The following is a 21,980-nucleotide window of genomic DNA, read 5'->3' on the forward strand; positions in this document are numbered from 1 at the left end:
AGACCATCTGGATCCACGAACCCTGCTCTTGGCTGTGACCTTATATTTTCTAAATTTTGCATAACCAACCTCAGTTTGTCTGTCTGTATGAAGTATTGGTGTATAACATGTAAAAAGGAGGATTAGTGGGCATGATATTTAAAGTACATAACCATTAGAGTCATTTTTGCAAAGCCAGTCTTTATTGAGCACCTATACAGAGCAGACAAGCCTTTCACTTCAGAGGAATGCCATTCGAGGAAAAGAGACGGGCAAGAGGCAGATAAATCAACTGTGTGTCAAGAGGTGATTAATACCACATTGTAGACTAAAGCAGAGGGCAGAGTTTGTGGAAAGATAGGAATGGTGGTGTTTTAATAAGTGGTTAGGGAAGTCTCCATGATAGAGAGGGAAGCATGAAGGACATGAGGTGAACTATACAGGGGAAGAGCGTTCAAGGCAAATGGAACACGTAAAGTGTGTCATGCTGCTTTCCCTGAAGTGACCGCTAATATCGTGGAAACCTTTCCTCTTCTTAAATTCAGCTCCCAGAAATCTTATCAGAGAGCCCCTTGCAATCAAAGCAGCTGCTGTTGAGGCATTGGTTTTAATGCGAGGAAGAACTCACAGACTCATTAAACTACTGACTTGTTAGACATCCCTGTAGAAATCAAGTGTCTCGCTTCCAAACAAGAGTTTAGTAGTGTGAAGCATGAATTTAGAGGAGAGGAAGAGGATGGACCCCAGGTTCAATGGCAGTGAGTCAAAATCATGACAGTGAGACTTGCCAGGCAACTAGGAAGACAGAAGCAGGGACACCAGGGCGGATGTGAGATTGCTACAGCTGAGACAACTTCAATCGATGGAAAGGATGCTCAGCAACCTTAGACTGACCAAGACCCCATCGTTAGGGCCAAGTGTGATGGCTCACGTCTGTAATCTCATCCCTAGCTAGGCTGAGCAGGATTGGCATGAGTTAGAGGCCATCCTGGGCTACATGGTGAGTTCAAGACAAGCCTAGGATACATAGCAAGATAATGTCTCACAACAAAATGTAATGTTTAGTGAGCAATAGGCGTGGGTGTGCAATGTTCTCCTCCCCCCAGACACACTGGTGAGCAGATGGATGACTATCCATTTGAATTGTTGTGCCCATAGCAAGGACTTGCCAGGGGGAGGTCCTCATCTGCCTCATGATACAGTTATTAATGTGTCCTTCCTCCTAACTCCCCTAGCAGAAGATCCCCTTGTAGCAGGAATCTTAGAGAGTCTTATTAATAAAACAAACCCAGAGCCAAGTATTGAGGTGAAGCTGGAAGATCAGAGAGACAGAACAAGCCACAGCTAACCTCACCTGGTGAACTTCTCAGCTGGTCTTGTTTCCTCAGACTGGAAGCCTCTGTGTCCTCATATCTGAATGGCTCTCAGCTGAACTGTGCTGCTAGAAGCCTGAAAGCTTAACCAGCCAAATGCTTCTAGTTTCTGGTCCTCACGCCTTATATACCTTTCTGCTTTCTACCACCATTCCCTGGGATTAAAGGTGTGTGTCACCATGCCTGGCCATTTCCAATGTGGCCTTGTACTCACAGAGATCCAGAGGGATTTCTACCTCTGTAGTACTAGGATTAAAGGTGTGAGTGCCACCATTTTCTAGCCTTTGTATCTAGTGGCTGTTCTGTCTCTGACCCCAGATAAGTTTACTAGCATGCACAATATTTTGGGGAACACAATACCACCACATCCCCTCATGAGGTTTCTTCTATTTATGTCTGGGTCACTCACCTATATCCCAGTGCACGCATGAAGAAACTTCTCAAAACAAGTGAATGAATGAAACATCACCTGTGGTTTCCTACAATCATCTTCACTTTGAATGAAGCAAGAAGCTTCCAGGCTCTCTTTCTATGCCCACCCCTCCATCTGCTCTCTTACTAGCTAGAGCTCTTTCTATTGGCCCCATCATTTCCCCCTTTATTTTGTATTTTATGTGTATGGTTATTTTGCCTCAGTTATCTCTACACCATGTGCATGAACTGCCCTTAGAGGTGAGAAGAGGGCCTCAGATCCCCTGGGATTGGAGTTGTTGAGGGTTGTGAGCTACCATGTGGGTGCTGGGAATTGAACCTGGGTCCTCTGGAAGAGCAGCCAGTGCTCTTCACCTCTGAGCCATCTCTCAAGCCTTTCATCTGAGCTCTTTAATTAATTCATAGCTTGTCTTGGATTGCTTACACTACACATTTGTGATGTGTGCTTTAGATGTTTTTAATTTTGGAAGAGATTTTCCTTTTTGGGTGGATGATTTTTAATTAGATGACTGTGAGATTTCACAGGAACATAGATCCAGTTTGCTTTGGGAGTTATAAGGTGAAAACGATTTTAAAGTCCCACAGATGGAGGGACTAGCATAGCACATTCATTTGAGATGAACAGGGCTGGAGAGATGCCTCAGTGGTGAAGAGCACTTGTTGCTTTTGCAGAGGACCTGTGTTTCGTTCCCAGCACCCACATGGAAGTTTGCAACACCATAGCACAGTTCCAGGGGAATCCAACACTCTCTTCTTACCTCCTCAGGTACCAGACTTCAGGTACCAGACTAATGCATGGTACACATACATACGTACATGCAGGCAAAACACTCATATACATAAAATAAAATAAACAAATCAATAAGTAATTTTAAAGATTAATAATCAAAGAGTAAGAATATCACGTTAAGTTTTACACTTGGTGTGGGGAGAATGTAGAGGAGTTGGAGCCCTCAGATACTGCTGGTAGATGCATAAAATGATCCATCAGCTTTGGAAGTTGACTGGGAATTTCTGAAAATATTAAGCAAGTAGCTGTCATGTACTCTGACAGTTCTATATATACACCCAAGAGAAATAGGCACCCAACATAAAATCATGCATTTGAATGTTCATAGCTGTATTACTTATAAACCAGAAGTTAGATATAAGCCAAATGTGTATCAATAAATAAATAAAATGTGGTGAAAATTCCCATTTTAAAGCTCTTAGGTTGTATAGGTTTCTGCTTCCTTGACCTCTGAGGTTAGGTTACATGGTTCTAAACTGATTTAATATCAATTATGTAGTGGTCTGGTTTTTTTTAAGTACTTTAATCAAATATAGAGTGCCTGGTTTACACACAACAGAAATTTGTTCCTCACAGTTCTGGAGGCCGAGATGCTCAGGGTCAAGGTACTGGCAGGTCTTGTGTGTCCAGGGAGGGCCTACATTCTTCTAAGTGGTGAAAGTCATAGGTAGCTCTCTGGGGGCTTCTTTGAACAAGTACTGATCCCATTCATGAGGGTCCCACTCTCATTGACTAATCATCTTCCAAAGATGCTGTTTCCTCTGCCATCATTTCCGGGAAGTGCAGGTGGGGTGTGGGGGAACATTATAAACTAGAGTGCTAATGCTTTTCTTCCTGATCTTGATTTCATCTGGAGAGGTCTCTTGTTCAAAATTCCATTATGGTATTTCTTTTAGTTGTACTTCATTCTGTTATTTTCATAATGATTTGAATTCCATAACTTTGAAGCTGCACAGTTAATCCAGGTTTAGTTTTATACACAATTGACCTTTCAAGACTCTGATCAATTTCTGTATAGATCTGTTGAATTTAGGACCCAGGATTTTCCCCTAGCACACAAACATATTCTCCCCCTAACCCACACTCTGGACATTAAACCAGGGTCTTGTACATGTTAGGCAAACACTCTGTGACTGAGTGCCTGTGTATACTTCTAGTTCTTTTTCTAATTTTTGAGACAAGGTCTCAAAAAGTTGATCAATCTGACCTTGAGCTCTGCCTTAGTCCAGTTAGGCCTTGATTTTGGGGTCTTCCTGCTTTAGGCTCCCAAGTGCTGGGTATCCAAGAATGTGCCGTGGTCCCCAGTGCAAAGATCTCATTTTGAAGGAATCACAAACAAAGAAAAAGAATTATTATTAAAACACTTTTTTCTTGCTTCTTATAATAATAGTTTTTAAACTTTGGCACACTCAGGAATATTAAAATCAAGGGTAATTTGAGATCTGAATAGCAGTGCTGATAAAAGTTTTATTATTTATGTGAGAAGAGATATTCATCAAATAGTATTAAAATGTGACTTATTTAAAATATCTCTGGTTCTTGGCTGAGTTTAGTAATTAGTGAGAGCTCATGGTGATAGCAGCTAGAAAACAAAAATGTACCTTCGTAGGGAGAGCATCTGATTTTAAATGCCTTAGCTTTTTTCCTATGTTTTTTTTTTTTGCTTTGTTTTGGGTTTGCAGTGGTTAATTTGATGGATTTGAGAAAATTATGTCGAATTGGGAAGATTCTTGGATCCATAGCTTCTTGGCATGACCTCAGTGAGCCTGGCTTCTCTTTAATGTGAGCATTTGTACCCATGCTGTCCTGCTTTAAGAGCTGTGATTAGCACCAAATCCCACTCCTGGTTAGATGGTAAGGCTTACAACTCATCCAGAATGTGATTATTAGTCAAGTTTCAGCATAGAAACTCATATCTGTATGTTCATAAGCCTTTAGAAGTTATATCATTTGGGGGCAGCCATGATAGGAAACACACAGACATCTGCACAATGAACTGGTGGCTGCGGCTGGTTCCTGTTCCCCCTTGAACCTGCTGCAGACCTGGACAGAGCAGGGATCTCAGTACAGTGTAAGTGTAGAGACTGATATATTTGGTATTTGTGAAAACGATGATTTACTCATGAATGAGTCCTTACTCGATCAGTGAGTGCTCGGTGAGTTACAGAGGGCCCTGTAGGCTTAGCATCAGTGTCCCATTCCTTTCTTCTGAGGACCGCTGTTTTCCTTTACTGTGGTGTCCCTTGGAATGGCCTTTCACAGCAGGGTCTGTTCTCATCCGTTTGTTTTGGGTTATGTGTGCTGTTCTCGGTCATTTCAGGACAGTCTGGCCTGGAATGTTTGCTTCTGTCTCAAGTGCAGAATAACCCAGAGTATTCCCCTTTTCTCTATTTGGTGTCTCTTGTCCTCTTGTGGAATTGTTGTCTTTTTACTCTGGTGGCATCAACCTTGCTCATTAAAGCAGACTTTCAAAAATATTCTTGAAACACAAGTAGTTTTGAACTAGAACGTGAGTCAGGTACATTCAGTTGCACAGAATGGTGGGTTTTGGAGTAAGGGAGCCAAACATACCTCCTCCAGACACTGCCATTTAACCCCGAGTCCTCTGCTTTAGATGACTACAAATATGTGGCAGGCAGGTGGTGAGGCTCAGAGTAAAGGTGTCTGCTGCCAAGCCTGATTGATGACCTATTCAATCTCTGGGATCCACATAATGGAACAAAATACCCAACTCCTACAAGTTACCCTATGACCTTCACATACCTTCCTCCCTCCCTCCCTCCCTCCCCCCTCTACACACACACACACACACACACACACACACACACACACACACAATCCGAAGAGAAGACACAAAGCAGAAAGCCCCAAGTAGACACGGCTGGTTCCCGTGAAGATATGATGGGTGAAATTTAAGACCCCTGTCGCTGGGAAGAGTCGGTGGAGCCTCTGCATCAGGCTAAGACCAACACAGGCTGGTTTCCTCCTCCTCTGTTTCTTCACTTTGTGCTCTCAAACACCATCAACTAATGCAAGGTATTTTCCCGGTTATTTCACCTGGGTCTAAATTAAAACGCAAAGGAACTTCAAACCGTAACAGTGATGTATCATAAACTCCATGTTTTTAAAGTAAAAATGTAAAAAGCAATAGTGTTTTTTATAAAAAAAAAATCTTTCCCGTCGTTTGTTGTGTTTCCCCTCTGTAACTCCCAGCTGATTGTAAACCCGTTTCTGTACCCAAGTCTGTACCTCTGGGAGCTGTGACTTTGAGAGTGTCATTGGGAGTTTTGGTGTCACCGTGATCTAAACAGCCACCTCGAGTGACCACCAATGTTGCAGTTGATGTTTGGCGGGCAAATTTGAGAACAAAATAAACATTGGCCTGCTGGAAGTTTCTAAAGGCTTGAGGATGTTTGTTTGGCCAGAGAGGTAACCAAACTGTAGAGTGGTATCAGGCATCGGCCCTGGTCTCCGCCCTCCGTCATTATTTACTGGGTCAAGTTCAATTCAGCTCAGCGGGTAAAAGGCAACTTGATATTTGGAACTCTCACATGAATTCCAAAAAACTCCATTCGGAATATAAACTCCTCTTTGCAAAATTATAGGGTGGTTGTCATATTATGTTTTTCTTTATTTTGTTTCGTTTATTTGACGAAACTTGTTACTTTTGTGGCATATCTCTTTAGTTGTTTTTCCACAAGTAAGGTCATTTGTGGAATGGCCTGACTTAATCATCTCAAGCTATTCAGCAGCCCAGGAGATGGAATGAAAGGCTGGATGTATAGGTAGTTCACTGCGTTTAAGGACCTCTTGCCGAATTGTTAAGTGGTAAAAGATACCAAGTCAAAAAACCCACAGGGAAATAAATATGACCAAAGTATATTAGATGTGGTTACTAAAGGAGCACAATGATACCCATTATTTTATATAATTAATATAGGTTCATAATACCTTTCTGTTGTTTAAAAAAAACACAAATTAAGCCGGGCGGTGATGGCGCACGCCTTTAATCCCAGCACTCGGGAGGCAGAGGCAGACGGATCTCTGTGAGTTTGAGGCTAGCCTGGTCTACAAAGCGAGTTCCAGGAAAGGCGCAAAGCTACACAGAGAAACTCTGTCTCGAAAAACCAAAAAAAAAACCCCAAAAAACAAAAATTAGTAGACATAGAATGCAGATGACAAAATAAGAGTGTCGTCTTTCTAGGGCTGTGTGACGTTTTGAGTGAAGGGATGGAACAAACTTGGGCTTTGTGGATGTTTCTAAGTAAAATGCTAAGTTTTTAGACTCTGGAAGGAATCGCCTAAGTCAGGAGATGGATTTTCCCTTTCTTTTTAAGTTCACCTTGTGACTTGCATTGGGATTTTAAAAACATACTATTTTCAGAGTCAACAGCAATGCCTCTGTTTTCCATGGAAAATGTATTGATTTGGATAACTCCATGTTTAGTCCTCCACTGTGGTGTGCTAGTAAATAAGAGAATGGAAAGTGATAGGAGGGGCCGCCTGTCTGTAGTGGGGTGGGGGCTGGGACGGAGGCTCTGTGTTTTGCTTTGTTTACATACAAGTCCTTTCATATAGATTCCTGGTTTGGCAAAATATTAACTGGAAACAATTCCAAGCTTCTTTAGCTTAGATTTGTTGAGCCTGCGGTTAGTATTTCTTCATAAATACTGATGGCTTTTCCTTTGCTTAAAATAATAGAAGATTTTTTTCTTTAAAAAAAAAAAGAAAAGAGAATTGTGTAAAGAAAGAAATGTATTTTGTTTGGCCTCGCAAAAATACCACTTGGCTCCAAGCATCCCATATTTCTTGACTCTGCCTGTGCCCTGGAGCTGTGCAAGGGTAGATGTTTTTAAAATGAGATTGGAGTCTGTGGATTTGCATTCCTCTTAGTTTTTGTACTGTTGTCTTAGTTGGCCCTGCACTGGAAAGCCTGAGTGAATTTCCTTAATGAAACCTAACAGTAGGGAATGGTGCTTTAGAAAATGCTCTGCGAGCAGCTAATTGGAAAAGGACTTACTTCTTCAGATGATTGCTTTTTAAATGAAATTTCAGACAATTACATGCTAGATAGACTCTCATAAGTCATTGCAGGCTATTCAAAAGTTGTGACATGAAAGTGACCCAGAATTTAAAAAAAAGGACCAGGTCAGCTTCATTGCTCACTTGAACTAGTTAGCATTCCCTGTGGAAAGTGATCCACTTTTCCGATATAATTGATGTGTGTCACCGATGGAACAAGCCAGCCTACAAGGTGCAAGATGATTTTTTCATGCTTCTTCTGCTTTCTTACTCATGGTAGTGCTGGAGATGAAACCCAGGCCTGTTTTACTTTAAAGTAGCCTACATTTTTCACAACTTGACGGTGACCTGAGTCACTCCCCTTTACACATATAAAGCAAAATGCCAAGGAAACCCACCCAAGGTTACACAGAGGACCCTCAGCAAAGCCAAAACACATGCAGAGTAATTGCTCCTGGGTGCTGTTTTTTGTTCGTGCCCTAGATCTGTGGTACTGATGGAGATTTTCAAGACCTTTCCTCTCAAGTGCTTGAGACTGGAAAAGCATGTGTAAACAGTGTACGCATTCCATTGACTCTGAAGCAGAACCCCTTGTGATGTACGCGTAGCCCTCCCTGCCCACGGCCATGCCTCCAACATGTTAGTGGTGAGAGTTGATCCGGTCCTGTAGACAGAGCTGCTGAGTCAGTAGTAGTCATTTCAGCTTGCAGCAGTAGAGGAGCCAAGTGCTGTGAGTGAGTGGCTGTGATTCTCAGCCCAGTTCAAGGCCTACTTAAGTGCTTTGCCAAAAGCGAGTTTGGTATGACATGTGAGGGAAGGAGGAAGGACCCAAAAAGTAGGATATTATGGTAGGCAGGAAGTAGCATAGAAGGAGAGGAGATATGAGAAGGAGAGAGTGGGGGTTAGTTAGGCTATGGGTTCAAGTCCCAGCTTTGTAAGTTCCCAAGTGTGTCACTGAAATCTACTACTGTGACACAACTATGTTCATAGTGACCAATAACCAGATGTCATTATTTATCAATTAATGAAAAAATCCCTTGCTGAGAGGGTGGCTCCAGTCTGAAGTTTAGAGAGGGCGCGCTTGCTTTGCGGTGGAGATTTTGAGGGGACCAGCTGGGGTTGGCTTGTGTGGACTGTGATAGAACACCTACACAGAGTTTACTTGAGAGGGTGTATTACCCCCATGTCTCTCCCCATCCTTCCTGTTTCTTTCCGTCTTTGGCTTATCCATTCCCATTGTTTTAGTGGGTTGGCTGTTACATCCTTACTTTAGGGGACAGGGTAGAGGATGAGCAGAAGGACCCACCTATGTCCCTAACAAACAGGTTTCCTTCAAGTGGCATATTCCCCTTAGTCGTGAACCCTCAGATGCCAGGGGCCAGGGAAAATGACTTTCACTGTTTCTCTAGGGGTCCATGCGGTTTGTTTCTCCACCCTTGTACGTGGACTGATGCAAGAAACCATGGCATGTTTAGGGAAAACTCTTTTTCATGATAATAGCAGTAACTCATATTTGAAATGCCATAGAAATTGTGTTTAAAAATGTGCATGAATCTTCTCATCAGCTTTTTAAAACTATAGATGTAATATCATAATTTAATTTAAAAAAAATGGAGGCAGTTTGCCCAACATGGCATCAGTAGGGAGTGGCAGGGTGGAGCTGAGAAATGGACATGTCCTTTCGGGGTCCCCAGCGCTCGATGATTACTTTGCTTCCTACTTCGAATGTGTTAGTCTGAGAGTTTATTCATATCTATAACTTGAGTTTCAAAACTTTCTCTCCTATTTAGTTCTTCATAAGTTTCCTAGGCCTTATGTGTTCTATCTTTAACTGTTTCTGTGTTTTTCATAGATTTTAATTCTGGGCTAGTTAAGTTGGAGCTGTCACTTCATACTTGGGTGGGGATTCGGTTTGGAGCACTTTGTTATGTATTCCGCAGGTCAGCCCTAAAAGCTATTGAGGATGACAGGGTGAGTAAGAAATAGTCCCTTCCCTGGAGGCATTTACATAATTCTTTAGAGAATGGGTTTTAAACAAGCCTGTTAACATCAAATTAGGTTCTGACATTATATGCAAATCGGCGTTGACCTACATGCAGACACCCATTTGCCCTTGTAATTACGGTGCCTCTGATCGCCACCCATCTCTTGAAAGCATTCCTAAGGTTCTAGATAATTAGGCAATACTATTTTAGCACTTTTTATAATTTCCCTTAAGTAACCTGGTTTATATTATTATGTTTGTAGTAAAATCTTGATGCTAATTTATACAAAAAAGAGACTCGATAATATCTGCTTTTTAAAGGCAGGAGTTAAACATGCTTATTTGTAGAAATGATTGCTACTTCATGGCATTTTGAATAATGTCAGGAGTAATGAACAGATATATTAGAAACCAACATAAAATGAAGGCTGGCATGAAATGTGAGGCCAGAGCCTGTTAATACAAGGCTATGGAGCCCTGCCACCCATGTACTTTCCACAGCATTGAGAAGAAGGATGCTTTGTCTCTTAGGATGGGGAAGACCTACTCAGTGTGTGGACTTAGAAATCCCATAGTGTGAGAAGGGATTGGCAGCATTCTTGTTCTGTCCTTTTTTGGCTTTGTTTAGTTAAAGAAGGTAAAAAATCAGATACTTTATTTTTTTGTTTTTTTGTTTTTGTTTTTTAGGAACTGTGAAAACTATTCAAAGTTTTGGGATGACCAAAGACAGTGGGTAGCCATTAGAAACTTTGTATTAGAGTGGTGGTGTCCTCACAGTGGTGAGAAGGAAGAGTCTTCTAAAAGGTTTGAGGAATAAATGCGTTTAGGAGACAGGAAACTACTGGTGTGGTACTTAGGTAAAATGAGGCCCTCAAATAATGGGGTCATGCTCGGGCTCGGAGGGAACAGAGAGGACTGGACACTGGAAAACAGGAAGAGACTAATAGCTGACTGCGCTGGACAAGGAAGGAGGAGGAAGTCATTGATGGTGGCGTTTCAGACGATTAGAATTTTATGATGACCAGGTGTGGGAGGGACCTGTGAGCTCCGGTTAAAGGGGTGCAACTGCCCCTTTAGCCCATCGTTACCATCGTTGTTGTGTTCTGAAACAGGACTCCCCATGTAAACCAGGGTAGCCTCCTCTCAGGATGCCTTTGCTGGATGTCAGGGTGCTGGGACTACAGGCATGTGCCACCACACCCTGCCCCAAATGGCCACCCCGTGGCATCCTCGTAAGGTCACCTCTTTGATGACTGTCTCAACGTTCTGTCCTGCCTTTCTCCACTCCGCCCTTTCTCAGTGGATAGCAAGGACTTCTTCCAAGGATTGGAAATGGTGAGAAAATGAAACTAAGATGATTACTCCAAAGTGGGCAGTCTCCTGACTGTGTGATGCGCTAGGTCTCCTGAGGCATGTATGTCGTGTGTGCTGACTACTCCCCTGATGCAGTGGATTGTATCCTAGGCATTTTTCGTCGACCACAACTCCCGAACCACCACGTTCATTGACCCTCGGCTCCCGCTCCAGAGCAGTAGACCCACGAGCGCGCTGGTTCATCGGCAGCACCTGACGAGGCAGCGTAGCCACAGTGCCGGTGAGGTGAGTTACGGCGTTTAGGGGCTGACCAACTGATTGACAGTAGCCGCTGGGATACGGATGTAGTGCTTTGTGAAACTGTGTTGCCTTTTTGTGGTTTGTTTTGTTTACTGTTTTTATTTTATTTTATTTTGGTTTAATTTAGTTTGGTTGTTTAGTGTATCATTTGGAGGCTTAGAAAGTTTTGGAATGTTGACAAGGTTTCTCTGAAAATGCCTCTAGGCTAAATTGCAAATTTAATAGTTGGGGTATATGATGAAAGATTGAAGAATAGAATTTCATATTTAACTCAGAAGGAATTGGTAATGCCCAATGCTCACAGAAGACAATACTCCCTTTGCACACCCAAGGACAGTCTCAGAAGAAAACAATGAATGAACTTTTAGTGGGCTAAAATTGTGTTAACTGCAGGGAAGAATTTCTTAAATGAGGTTCACTGGATGCCATTAAGATATCCATCCAAGGGCAAATCTATAGGGCTGTGGAATCCTCGCTGGCATTGTCTAAAGTTAGAATGTATTTGACGGAAGTGATTTATGTGCCGGCTGCACAGAGAAAATGGTCTGAACTGAGACCGACTGGACTCCACTGCGTCCTACTTTGCCAGTGTGCAGTGGTCTATGGTAACCACACGAGGGCTCTCCAGTACCCTAGCCCCAAACACACAAAAATCCCTTCTTGTTTCATTTTTCTTTCGACAACCTAAATGCGTGGAAGGACTGTTTGTGGTTGAAATTTCTTCTCCTGAATATAAGTTTATGCTTTGAGTGCACACTGTGGTTTGGTGTACATAGTTTCTAAAAATTCCCTTAGACAAATGGAATTAAGATTATTTTTCCTGCCTGCCATTTCTAAATGCATATCGTATTTCTAATATTATATTGTAGGTCAAATATTCTGAGGCTTTATTATAAGAAAAAATTATGAATGCAATAAATAATTGGATTCAGTTCATCAAAATTCCACCCCTGGAATTTCCCCTCATGCTGTTCATACTGCTTTAATGCATCATGTGCTCACTGTTTATGAAAGACTATACATGAGAAGCTCATATAAAAATGATATATAAGTCTAATGCAGGGTGAGGTATGCATGAAAATATTTATGTTTTATGAGCAGCCAATAAATCTTTATCATGCTGTCCTGTAAACCATTAGTAGTGAACTGGAGGATACTTACAGCATTCATCTTACCAAATACAACCGAACTCTCACCCTTGGACCTTGCGTGGATGTGTGGCATAATTAGGGCTCTGCCTGGCTTTATCACTCGGACAGTGCACTTTAACCCTTTACTATATGGTGACCTCACAAGCTGAGGTTGGCTGTTCTGTCTAGTTGGGATGATGTTTCTGGGAAAAGCAAGAGATGCCTAACTGTACTTGCACTGTCTTTTGGTGCCTCTGCCCCAGAACTTTTAATTACTTTCATGGTCTATGAGTGGAAGAGGGCCCCTCGAGAGTATGTTAGCAACTTAATGAACCTCTCTTCCTGTTGATGGGAACGGAAGAGTGAAACAGAGAGTGGCCCAGCACACCGCCACATTATTGTCCAACCTTTCTCAAAGAATATTCTTTGTGAGGCAGCACTTTGGAAGCATTACAGCTTAAGGCATTACCTATATTTCTTGGAGGAATTGAGCACTGTCTTGCGGTCTGGTTTTAAGAAGTGAAGTCTTCAAGACCTTTGGCTGTTCTAGGAAGTGTTGACACACGGCCTCCTACTGACTGGAGGGAAATTACATAGACTGGTGTCTGAAATGCTAAGTCTTCTGCCCGAAGATGGGTAGATAATAACTGAATCTTCTCAGAGTGGCTAGCTGTGTTCCGTGAAGCCAATAACCCAGACGAAGCAGGCTGAGAAACTTCTGGTAATGTAGTGGGTCTTCACGGACGCCGTCCTAGCTGCATTCAGCAGTGTCTGCAATCAATAGAAATGCCATGCTCTGCTGTGGAAACAAACGCTTTCTGTGGTACAGACGCGTTGTGGTTGAGAGTGTGAAGAATATAAATAACTAACACGTATTTCCCACATTCTTAATGTGGAGAGAAAATTTAAAACTATCTTTTAAAGGAATGAAAGTAAGAGTGAAAACCCCTTGATAAACTTTTAAGGGCCCCACGAGGATGCTGGGGCAGAGGGTCTACAACTCTTGCTGCACAGGTTGGAGGCCTGACTTTGATCCCTGGAACCCATGAAAGAATGGAAGGAGAGAACTCACTCCTCAGACTTAGCCTCTGACCTCCACATGCACACCGTGGCACCCTCACCCCACCACCCACAATAATGTATAACATTACAGTTCTTCAGGACCTGAGAAAGAAAGCTATGTTTTAGTAACTCTTTGAGATAATAACGTGGGCTTTCTTGTTTATTGTTTCCAGCTTTATTGGACGAGAGGAAACAAATCGTAAAACTATTAGTAAAGTAATAACAACTAGTTTTGAAATATGCACCGAGCACCATGGGAGCTCAGAGGAGAAGATTATATTGAAGCTCAGCTTGGAGAGAAGGGAAGGGCTTCATGGAGGACGGGGCTGTTTGAACTATACTTTGAAGAGTGAGGGAGAGCATTCCTGAAGGATAAACAGGCAGGGGAGGGCCGCAAGGCTGTTTCTAATGTGAAGGGCTGTAGAAAGGGCCTCAACAAATATCCAGCAGATGCAATATGATAAAATGGCAATGAAGATTTCAGCGGGAGGAGATAGGAGCTCCATTTGAAAAGCACCAATGTGTCAATCCAATATCACCTCCTGTCCTCTCCTCATGGCTATGATACTTGTCTCAAACGACTTCTGGAATAGGAGAGAAAATGCTAGGAAAGAGGCCAAAGCAATGTTAGAGTTTCCCGTTAAGAGCACAGACGAGTGGTTTGGGGTATCTATTTGTAGGGGTTTCTAAACCTGTAAGAGGTACAATGCATAATTCAGGCGAGGGATACCATTTTTAGATCTTGCACACCTGCTACTGTTAGCTGTCTGGTGTGGGAGGCTCAAACCAGAAAGAGCTGTTACACCAGATCCTCTAATGGGCATATAAAATTGCTTCTGAGGAGATAATGTCCTAATGCACAGCCCCACAGGAAGATTGCTGCTGCTCAGCTCCTCCTCTGCTGAGGCAGGGAATTCCCTCGTCTACCTGGCTAAGTAAAAGAAGGACTATCCTGGCACAGCCCCAAAACGAGTTGTATCACCCAGCTCTTCCCTTTGACTGTGTTATGGCAGTGGGGGTTCTATCCGCGCACATGATCCTGAGCAACAGGTCTACGATTTTGCGTCTGCAGACTTGGTAATTACAAGCAGATTGAACTACTGAGCCACACCTGCTCACTGGCCCCCGCTTCTGTCAAGGACAGGCCTGTGTCCCTCACCAGCATCAAGCCTTAAGAGCAGACCTTTCAAAGATCTGGTGTCAGCCCTGTCGCTGGCACCCATTCTGGTCAGCGGGTTATTTGCCATAAGTGTTTTGAACAACTCGGTTTTGAGATGCCAGCACGAAGCCCTGTGGCTCTTGGTGCAGACATAAATGTTGCTTGCATTTGCAGGTAGGAGAAGACTCTAGGCATGCGGGACCACCAGTTCTTCCCAGACCGTCCAGTACATTCAATACAGTCAGCAGGCCGCAGTACCAGGACATGGTTCCAGTGGGTATGTTAGTTCTTACTACAAATCTTTCTCTGTGCCACCGTGGTATCGTATAGAGTGCATGCTATGCTAATGTGTGCCTCCTGCCAGCCTTCCACTCTTTACCCGGTATCAGAAAACTACTGCGTTATCCTTAAGAAACTTACCACAAACCCCGGTCTCTTGAGTCTCCGAGAGCTTCTGTCTTATAAAATCCCGTAGTCCTACTTAGCGAGTATTGGGTTGCTGAAGGTAAGAAAAACTAATGAGATAATATGCAATCATTGTAAATTAAGCATTTGAACAAACATATAATTAGAATATATCGCATCCTGGGATAGAATTTAAGTGGTATGTGAATCTGTGGTAGCCTCATACACTAACCACATTCTTAAGGGCTTTTATAACAAATAGACAGCAGCAAAGCCTCCAGAAGAGTAAGCTGAGAGAAGTGGATGTGGACTTACAGGTCTGAAAACCATTTCGAGCTGTTGTTAAAATGATAAAGCTGAAGTATGTTCACGGTCTCCAATCTGAGCCCCCGAGGCATGCAGAATGGACAATCTGCTACGAGGCAGACAGACCCCCTCCCCACCTTAAAGCAGAAGAACTTTCTCTTTGTTTCTGCATCAAAAACAAAGATACTTCGCTGGCAGGGGAGATACCGTGATCGTGAAGATGGTTTTCCCAGGGCAAGACACCCCCATTGTACTCCAAATGAGCTGGCCCTGTGGTTTCCCAAAATGTGGGAAACTTGACCACATCATTTGTGGTGGTGATGGTGGTGATAGGGGTGCATTGGCACTCTACCCTAGAAAAACACACACACACACACACACACACACACACACACACACACACACATCCCTTCGTCACAAAATACAGTGTAATACTCATGACCTAAAGAAGTTCACAACCACCAGATATCTAGGGTTGATGTCTGTCTACATTTATAATGTCATTCGTTATTAATATGTAATGTGTTAATGAATACTACATACAGAACTTTCAAGAGCTATAAAATTATTGCATAAGAAGTATCTGATCTCTGATTTTGGGTGGAATATAAAAACAATTCCATTACAAAAGTGTCTTCCGTTCACATGCCATGAAATGTTCCTTTAGGGATCCCTGGCATTGATATTAGAATTCTGTCTTAACAGATAGCATTTAAAAGCCTTTAAAACATTTAGCTCAAATATGTGTGTATAGACAGTGTGGTGTTTCCAGTGCAGCTACCTATAGAATTACTGGGCTTTCTGTTGTTTTGTGAATTCAGATACTCCAACCTTGGTTCTCCGGATTATATTTATTACTCATTTCTGCTTATTATTAATATAACTAAGCAGAATAATCTTAAGTATACGGATTCATTTTCCTGACCGAAGAGGTAATAATGGAACCCCTAATAAATTTTCATGAGCAATTTTGACATTGTCTACAGCCGTGTTAAGAAGGTTGTAGATTGTTTAAAATGTGTGCTTTACCTGGAGTTGGTGATTTGTGCTGCAGTTGTTTAGACAGTGTGTTTGGTGCGGAGCTGTTCGCATTTGGCATTTGTTTCCACGTAGAGTTAGAGAACAGCTGGTCATTAGCCCCGTGGCTGTAGCTGTCACTATTTGGGGGGATCTCTAGTTCTACCTCTTTACCTCTCTGGCTAGCTCCTATTCAGCCAGAAGATGGTTTCCCACTTCTTATGGTTGTTATTTCCATGAGGTTGTCTGCTGTTGGCATTTTGGTGATAGTAGTAGTTTTGGTTTGGCTTGGATTTTGAGACAGAGTCTTACAGTGTAGCCCATGTTGGCCTCGAACTCAGTCCTCCTTCTTCAGTCTCCCAAGTGCTGGGATTATAGGCCCGTACCATCATGCCTGGCTTTCAGGTTGATTTTTGGTAACTTTAAAATTATGAATATCTAGAGTCTTGTTAGTAAACTAATCTTGTCATTTGAAAGTAAATATGGCTCATCAGATGAATTGAAAAAACAATAGCTCTTGGTCTAATTGGAGCAGGCAGATTCTATGTCTCAGGGAGCTGCTCTTAGATCAACCCAAGCTAGTTGTTTCTGTGACTCACGGATCCATTCTTGGTCTTATCAGGGCTCTTGGTCCAGTCAGAGCTGACAGATTCTGTGTTTCAGGAAGCCTCTCCTGGTTCAATGAGAAGTGGCAGATTCTACTTCTCAGAAAGCCACTCTTGGTCTAATGAGGGCTGGCAGATTCCCTGTCTCCTGAGGTTACTCTTGGTCCAATGACGGCTCTTCGTCTAGTGAGAGCTCTCTCACTCTCTCTAGGTCGGAACAGAGCTGGGGGTTGGTTTCCAAGCCTCAGGAAGTGGCTGGGGTCTCGGGTAGATGGGTATGGGGGCAGGGTGTGTAGATTGCAGGGTCGCTGACGGGTCTTGGTGAAGGGGGAGCCTTCCCGCAGGAGCCCTGCCTGCTGGCTGGCAACTGGGAGAAAAAGAATAGCAGGTAGCATGTAGCAGTTGTAAGTCCGAGAATCATGTAACACCTTAGACAGAATTGGAATGTAAGCGTCTATGTCCCCAGGGGCAGAATAGCTCCAACCTGAGGACTTGGGTGAAATGAACGTTAGCCATAAAACATAGTTTTCAAAGTCTGAATTATATCATTATAGAAGTAGTAGTAGATTTTTTTTAAAGAATTATTGTTTTTGTTGTTTTTCAGCCTACAATGACAAAATCGTTGCATTTTTGCGTCAACCCAACATCTTTGAAATTCTCCAAGAGCGTCAACCTGATCTTACTAGAAACCACTCACTCAGGTAACCAGGGTGTTGGGATTTGTTCCAAGGGACATTAGCACCAACATAATAAAATCTTAGTGACACACCAGTCATCTGGGGGACTTGATTTCCTTCTGACGTTTACAAAGACAGATGGAGATGTTCTATCATCAATACCTGCTTGTTGAAGTCCCAGTGTCTCTGCTAAGTACAGGGCTTGAGTCAGATTGGCTAAATAAACTAGAATCTTCCTTACAGAAGAAATAGCAAAAGGAAACAAATGCACACAGCCAAGAATCCATCGCAGCTTGAAAAAAAAAAAAAAAAAAAAAAGACAGACATTTTAAGTACAGCTTTAATCAACAAGAGTGGTCTTCCGTTGAGTTGAGATTTATCAAGTCCCAGACTTGACATTCCATTTTTTCTTAAGGAAAACACGGTGGAACCCAAGGAGAGAATCTGATTCCTCTGTGTGAATCCTCCTCCAATATCATGCTTCATCTCCCTGTCCCTTCCTAAATATGTGCTCCTCTTCCCTGCCAACCCAGCTGCTTTGTGGGTTGTCAAGCAGGGGCTTTCTTTTAAAACTCTCTGCCTTTGAAACCTTTCAGCTCCACGGTGACTCTTAGATCCTGATACAGGATGGGGTTTCCCAGTTTCAGGGTGCTGTGTGTCACTGGCGGTAGCAAAAGGGAAATCTTACGTAACTTGGTGCCCACTTGATTTACACAGTACTTTTAATGGTAGAAATGCATTTGCTAATGATGTCACCCTAGTGTATAGCAGTGGTTCTCAAAACTTATCTGCCTTGTGTTCACCCAAATAATGTAGGAGCTTTAGAAAATGCAAAGTGCTGGGACTCACCCCCAACACACATACATACACACATTTCTCTCCCTTCCATACTGTCTCCAGAAACGCCATCCAAGAAGCATGGGTAAAGCCCAGGCACTATTTTCTTTGAGCCTCTTCATGTGATTCTACAGCACAGCCAGGTGTAATAACCTGGCTAGACACTAATTTGATGATTAATCGTGTGATGTGTGAAATCATTCTTTGTATTCTTGACTATGTGACTTTCTTGCTCTAATTTGAATTTTCAAGTTCTCATTTTTCAATTAGATTCTTAGATCCCTTCTGCTACAGATCACATCCAGCTTACCTGTCCCTTGCTGCTCAGATATCTAAAGCACTTTCTATGCAGTGAATAAACTAATTGCCAATATTATTACACAGCCCTTACCTTCAGAAACTTTATGTTTCTGAAGACTAGAAACTAGGCAAAATTTTAAGTCTGGCATGCAAATGATGCCTGTGTTAAAATCCTGGTTCCACAAAGTGAGCTCACAATGGAGTCCCAATGCTGTCTTCACATACACATGCTGTTCTTCATCACAAAAAAAAATGATAAAAATGAAACAAATATGGATTTTGAATGTTTCTTCCTTAGGGCATCCCCTCAGCAATCCATAGTCCCCTAGAGATTAATAAAATTGCAGAAGTGAGTTTAACCTTCAATTCTAATTAAAGATAGTAGAGATCCTGGACCTCCTCAAAGCAAAACAAACAAATTCCTCCTCTCTTGTTAATCATGAGGTTAAAAAATTCCATTTCCTCTCATTTTTACTTCCTACACACACACTCACACAGAGAGGGAGGGAGGGAGGGAGGGAGGGAGGGAGAGAGAGAGAGAGAGAGAGAGAGAGACAGAGAGAGAGAGAGATGCATCCCATCCCCCACAAAACAGACTAAGAATGTGAATACTTAAGTTTTGTACTTTTCCTCTGCACTCTAGGTTATTATTTAAAGTAGTTAGCATATCTTTAAATCTCCACCTTGGGGGAGCTGAATGATTTAATCTACCTGAACAGGGCATCTGACTTACCACAAGTCTGTAATGACTTAGAAGAATGGTGACAATCTTGTTAGAGGGAGGGAGGGAGGCTGCAGTTGGTAGCACCCAGCTTTTTGATTTCTTTCTGCTTTTTACTCTTAAGAAGGCTGAAGATTTTAACCTTTTCAGTGGCCTTCAGGGTCCCCAGTTAACCATAATTCTGCCTAGATCTCCCATGGTAATCTCTTATGGAGAAGTTATTTCATAATGTTTGAGATGTTTCCGTCTGTTTATGAGTCGAGACTCTGTGCAGATTGTGGCCACGGGAAGCATCAGCAACTATGACAGCCCAGTGAAGAAGCAGGAACTTAAATCGATGAGATGATGCTGTTTCCGTATCACTCGGTTCCTCCGTGTGCTTATCATAACACCCTAAAGGAGAAGTCCGCATATCTGAGAGAACATTCTGTCTCCTACAGTTAAAAACTGCATCGTAAGGAACATTCCCACCAATGTCGGGATGGAATCTAAATTGGGGTTTTTAATCTCAGATTTCAGTGATATTTTTGATACTACATTGTGTTAGTCAGCTGTCATTACAACCAGATACCCGAGATAATTGATTTATAAAGAAAAAAAGCTGACTGCAGTTGTAGTGTTTCTAGTCCTTGATCTGGTGGACCTACTGGTCTTTGGTCCTACTAGGGGGTAGGTGTCACCAGATGGGAATGGCAGAAAGCTAAATGCTCACCTCACAGCTGGGAGCTGAAAGCAAGGTTTAGGAGCCAGGGTCTCTCAGTCCCCACTGGGAGCACAATCCTGATGACTTAAGAACCTGCCTCAAAACATCTTCTGGAAGTCCACAGCATTTCCCAATAGCACCATCTTGAAAACAAAGACTTGAACTCCCAGACCTCATATGGAATGGAACCCGTGGGTAACTTGTACTCACAGGCGTCTTTAAACTCTGTGTTCCTGCCTGGCCAGGGATGGCCCACACCATATAGATTCCCATGCATTCTTCCTCATTGATAGCACAGCCACTGGAGAGAAGCACAAGCCGTCCTTGTCCCTTGAGTAAGGGACACCACTGGGAGACTGAAGTGGGTGTCTCTTTCTTTGTGCTTTGCTTGTGCTGTTTGTGATTCCTCCTAAGTCAGAGCAGAGCAAGCAATCGATTCGGCTTTATTGAGATCCGGTTTCCCTTGAGATGCCATTTTTCCCCTTTCATGTAGAATTTCCGTGGTTGTCCATGTCCAGGATGACTTTGGTTCTCTCTAACCTATCAGAAGGTTAGAATGGTGCCAATTGTCACTCCAAATCCTTAGTCCTGGGAGGAGTTTATTTCTCCAGTTAAAAAATGAATGTCCCAAGGAGGGTATGACTCAGTAATTAAGACCATGTACTGCTCTCTCAGAGGACCCAGGTTTGGTTTCAGCACCCATGTTGGGTGGCTTACAACCACCTGTAACTCCAGCTCCAGGGCATCTGATGCCCTCTTCTGACTTCTTGGGAAATTGAGCTCACACATGCACATCCCAACCTCCACATACATATGCATAATTAAAAATAAGATAATTTTTTAAAAATATGAACACCCAAATTTGCTACCACTTCTGTCTGCAGGGAAGTGCCCCTATTGGACTGTTAAACTGTACTACTTCTTTGCATTGCAAGATAATAATCATACCAAGATCCTAGCGTATGTGAAGATAAGAGCCGAAATGAAAAACTCAAAGATAGTATCAAAATATAAATATCTTCATTCCAAACATCCTTTTATAATACTTAGAGTGAATATAACACATAAAAATTCCATACAGTTTTTTAGTTCTGGCATTTGTATACTACTCTGTCATGAACAAGGACCATGAATGTCCCTCTGTGGTGGTTATTAGGCCCAGCCAGGAAGTCTGATCCCTACCAACACTGTTTTCCCAGGCACCACCAGGTTGCAGACTGACTCTTCTCCGCACACAGGCTTCGTATGGAGAGTCCATTGCCATGAGAATGGTCTGTGAGATTTTCTTTATTTTATGTAAATATATCCATTTTGTATTTTAAGTTACTAATAAAGAAATGACTTGGAAGTCCCAAGAAATTCCGAGCCACAAGAAGTGAACAGGCCTGTGCCTCTGCTCGCTACCCAAGATTGAAACACAACTGTGGACCTTTTCTGTTCCTTTCTATCATCTTTTTTGGAGAAACTTGCAGGGTTTTTTGTAGTATAATTTGGCTGTGATTATATTTTAAAATTACATTTGCCTTGAAACTACAGAAAAATAATAGAATTTGTAGAGTTTAAAAAGCAAAAGTTTCCAAAAGCTCGCTTAAGTGAAACCAATCCTCGTGTTCATAGTTGCTAACCTATTTCTCATCCAGCTTGATTGCAAATGAATTTTTCCACATTAAAACTGAGCTGGAGCCGGGCGGTGGTGGCGCACGCCTTTAATCCCAGCACTCGGGAGGCAGAGCCAGGCGGATCTCTGTGAGTTCGAGGCCAGCCTGGGCTACCAAGTGAGTTCCAGGAGAGGCGCAAAGCTACACAGAGAAACCCTGTCTCGAAAAACCAAAAAAAAAAAAAAAAAAAAAAAAAAAAAAAAAAA

General features: G+C 42.5%; 1 protein-coding gene across 1 annotated transcript in view; it reads left to right on the forward strand.

The window, feature by feature from the left end:
* The window catches only part of Hecw2 (HECT, C2 and WW domain containing E3 ubiquitin protein ligase 2), a 116,899-nt gene that overhangs the window by 23,035 nt on the left and 71,884 nt on the right, over positions 1-21,980 (forward strand). The window contains exons 7-9 of the mRNA XM_059278373.1: positions 11,045-11,179; positions 14,720-14,822; positions 17,483-17,579. Of these exons, the coding sequence (XP_059134356.1) occupies positions 11,045-11,179; positions 14,720-14,822; positions 17,483-17,579 (335 nt within the window). The remainder of the gene's footprint in view (positions 1-11,044; positions 11,180-14,719; positions 14,823-17,482; positions 17,580-21,980) is intronic.

Source organism: Peromyscus eremicus, chromosome 13 (assembly GCF_949786415.1).
Source record: "Peromyscus eremicus chromosome 13, PerEre_H2_v1, whole genome shotgun sequence".
Classification (NCBI taxonomy): domain Eukaryota; kingdom Metazoa; phylum Chordata; class Mammalia; order Rodentia; family Cricetidae; genus Peromyscus; species Peromyscus eremicus.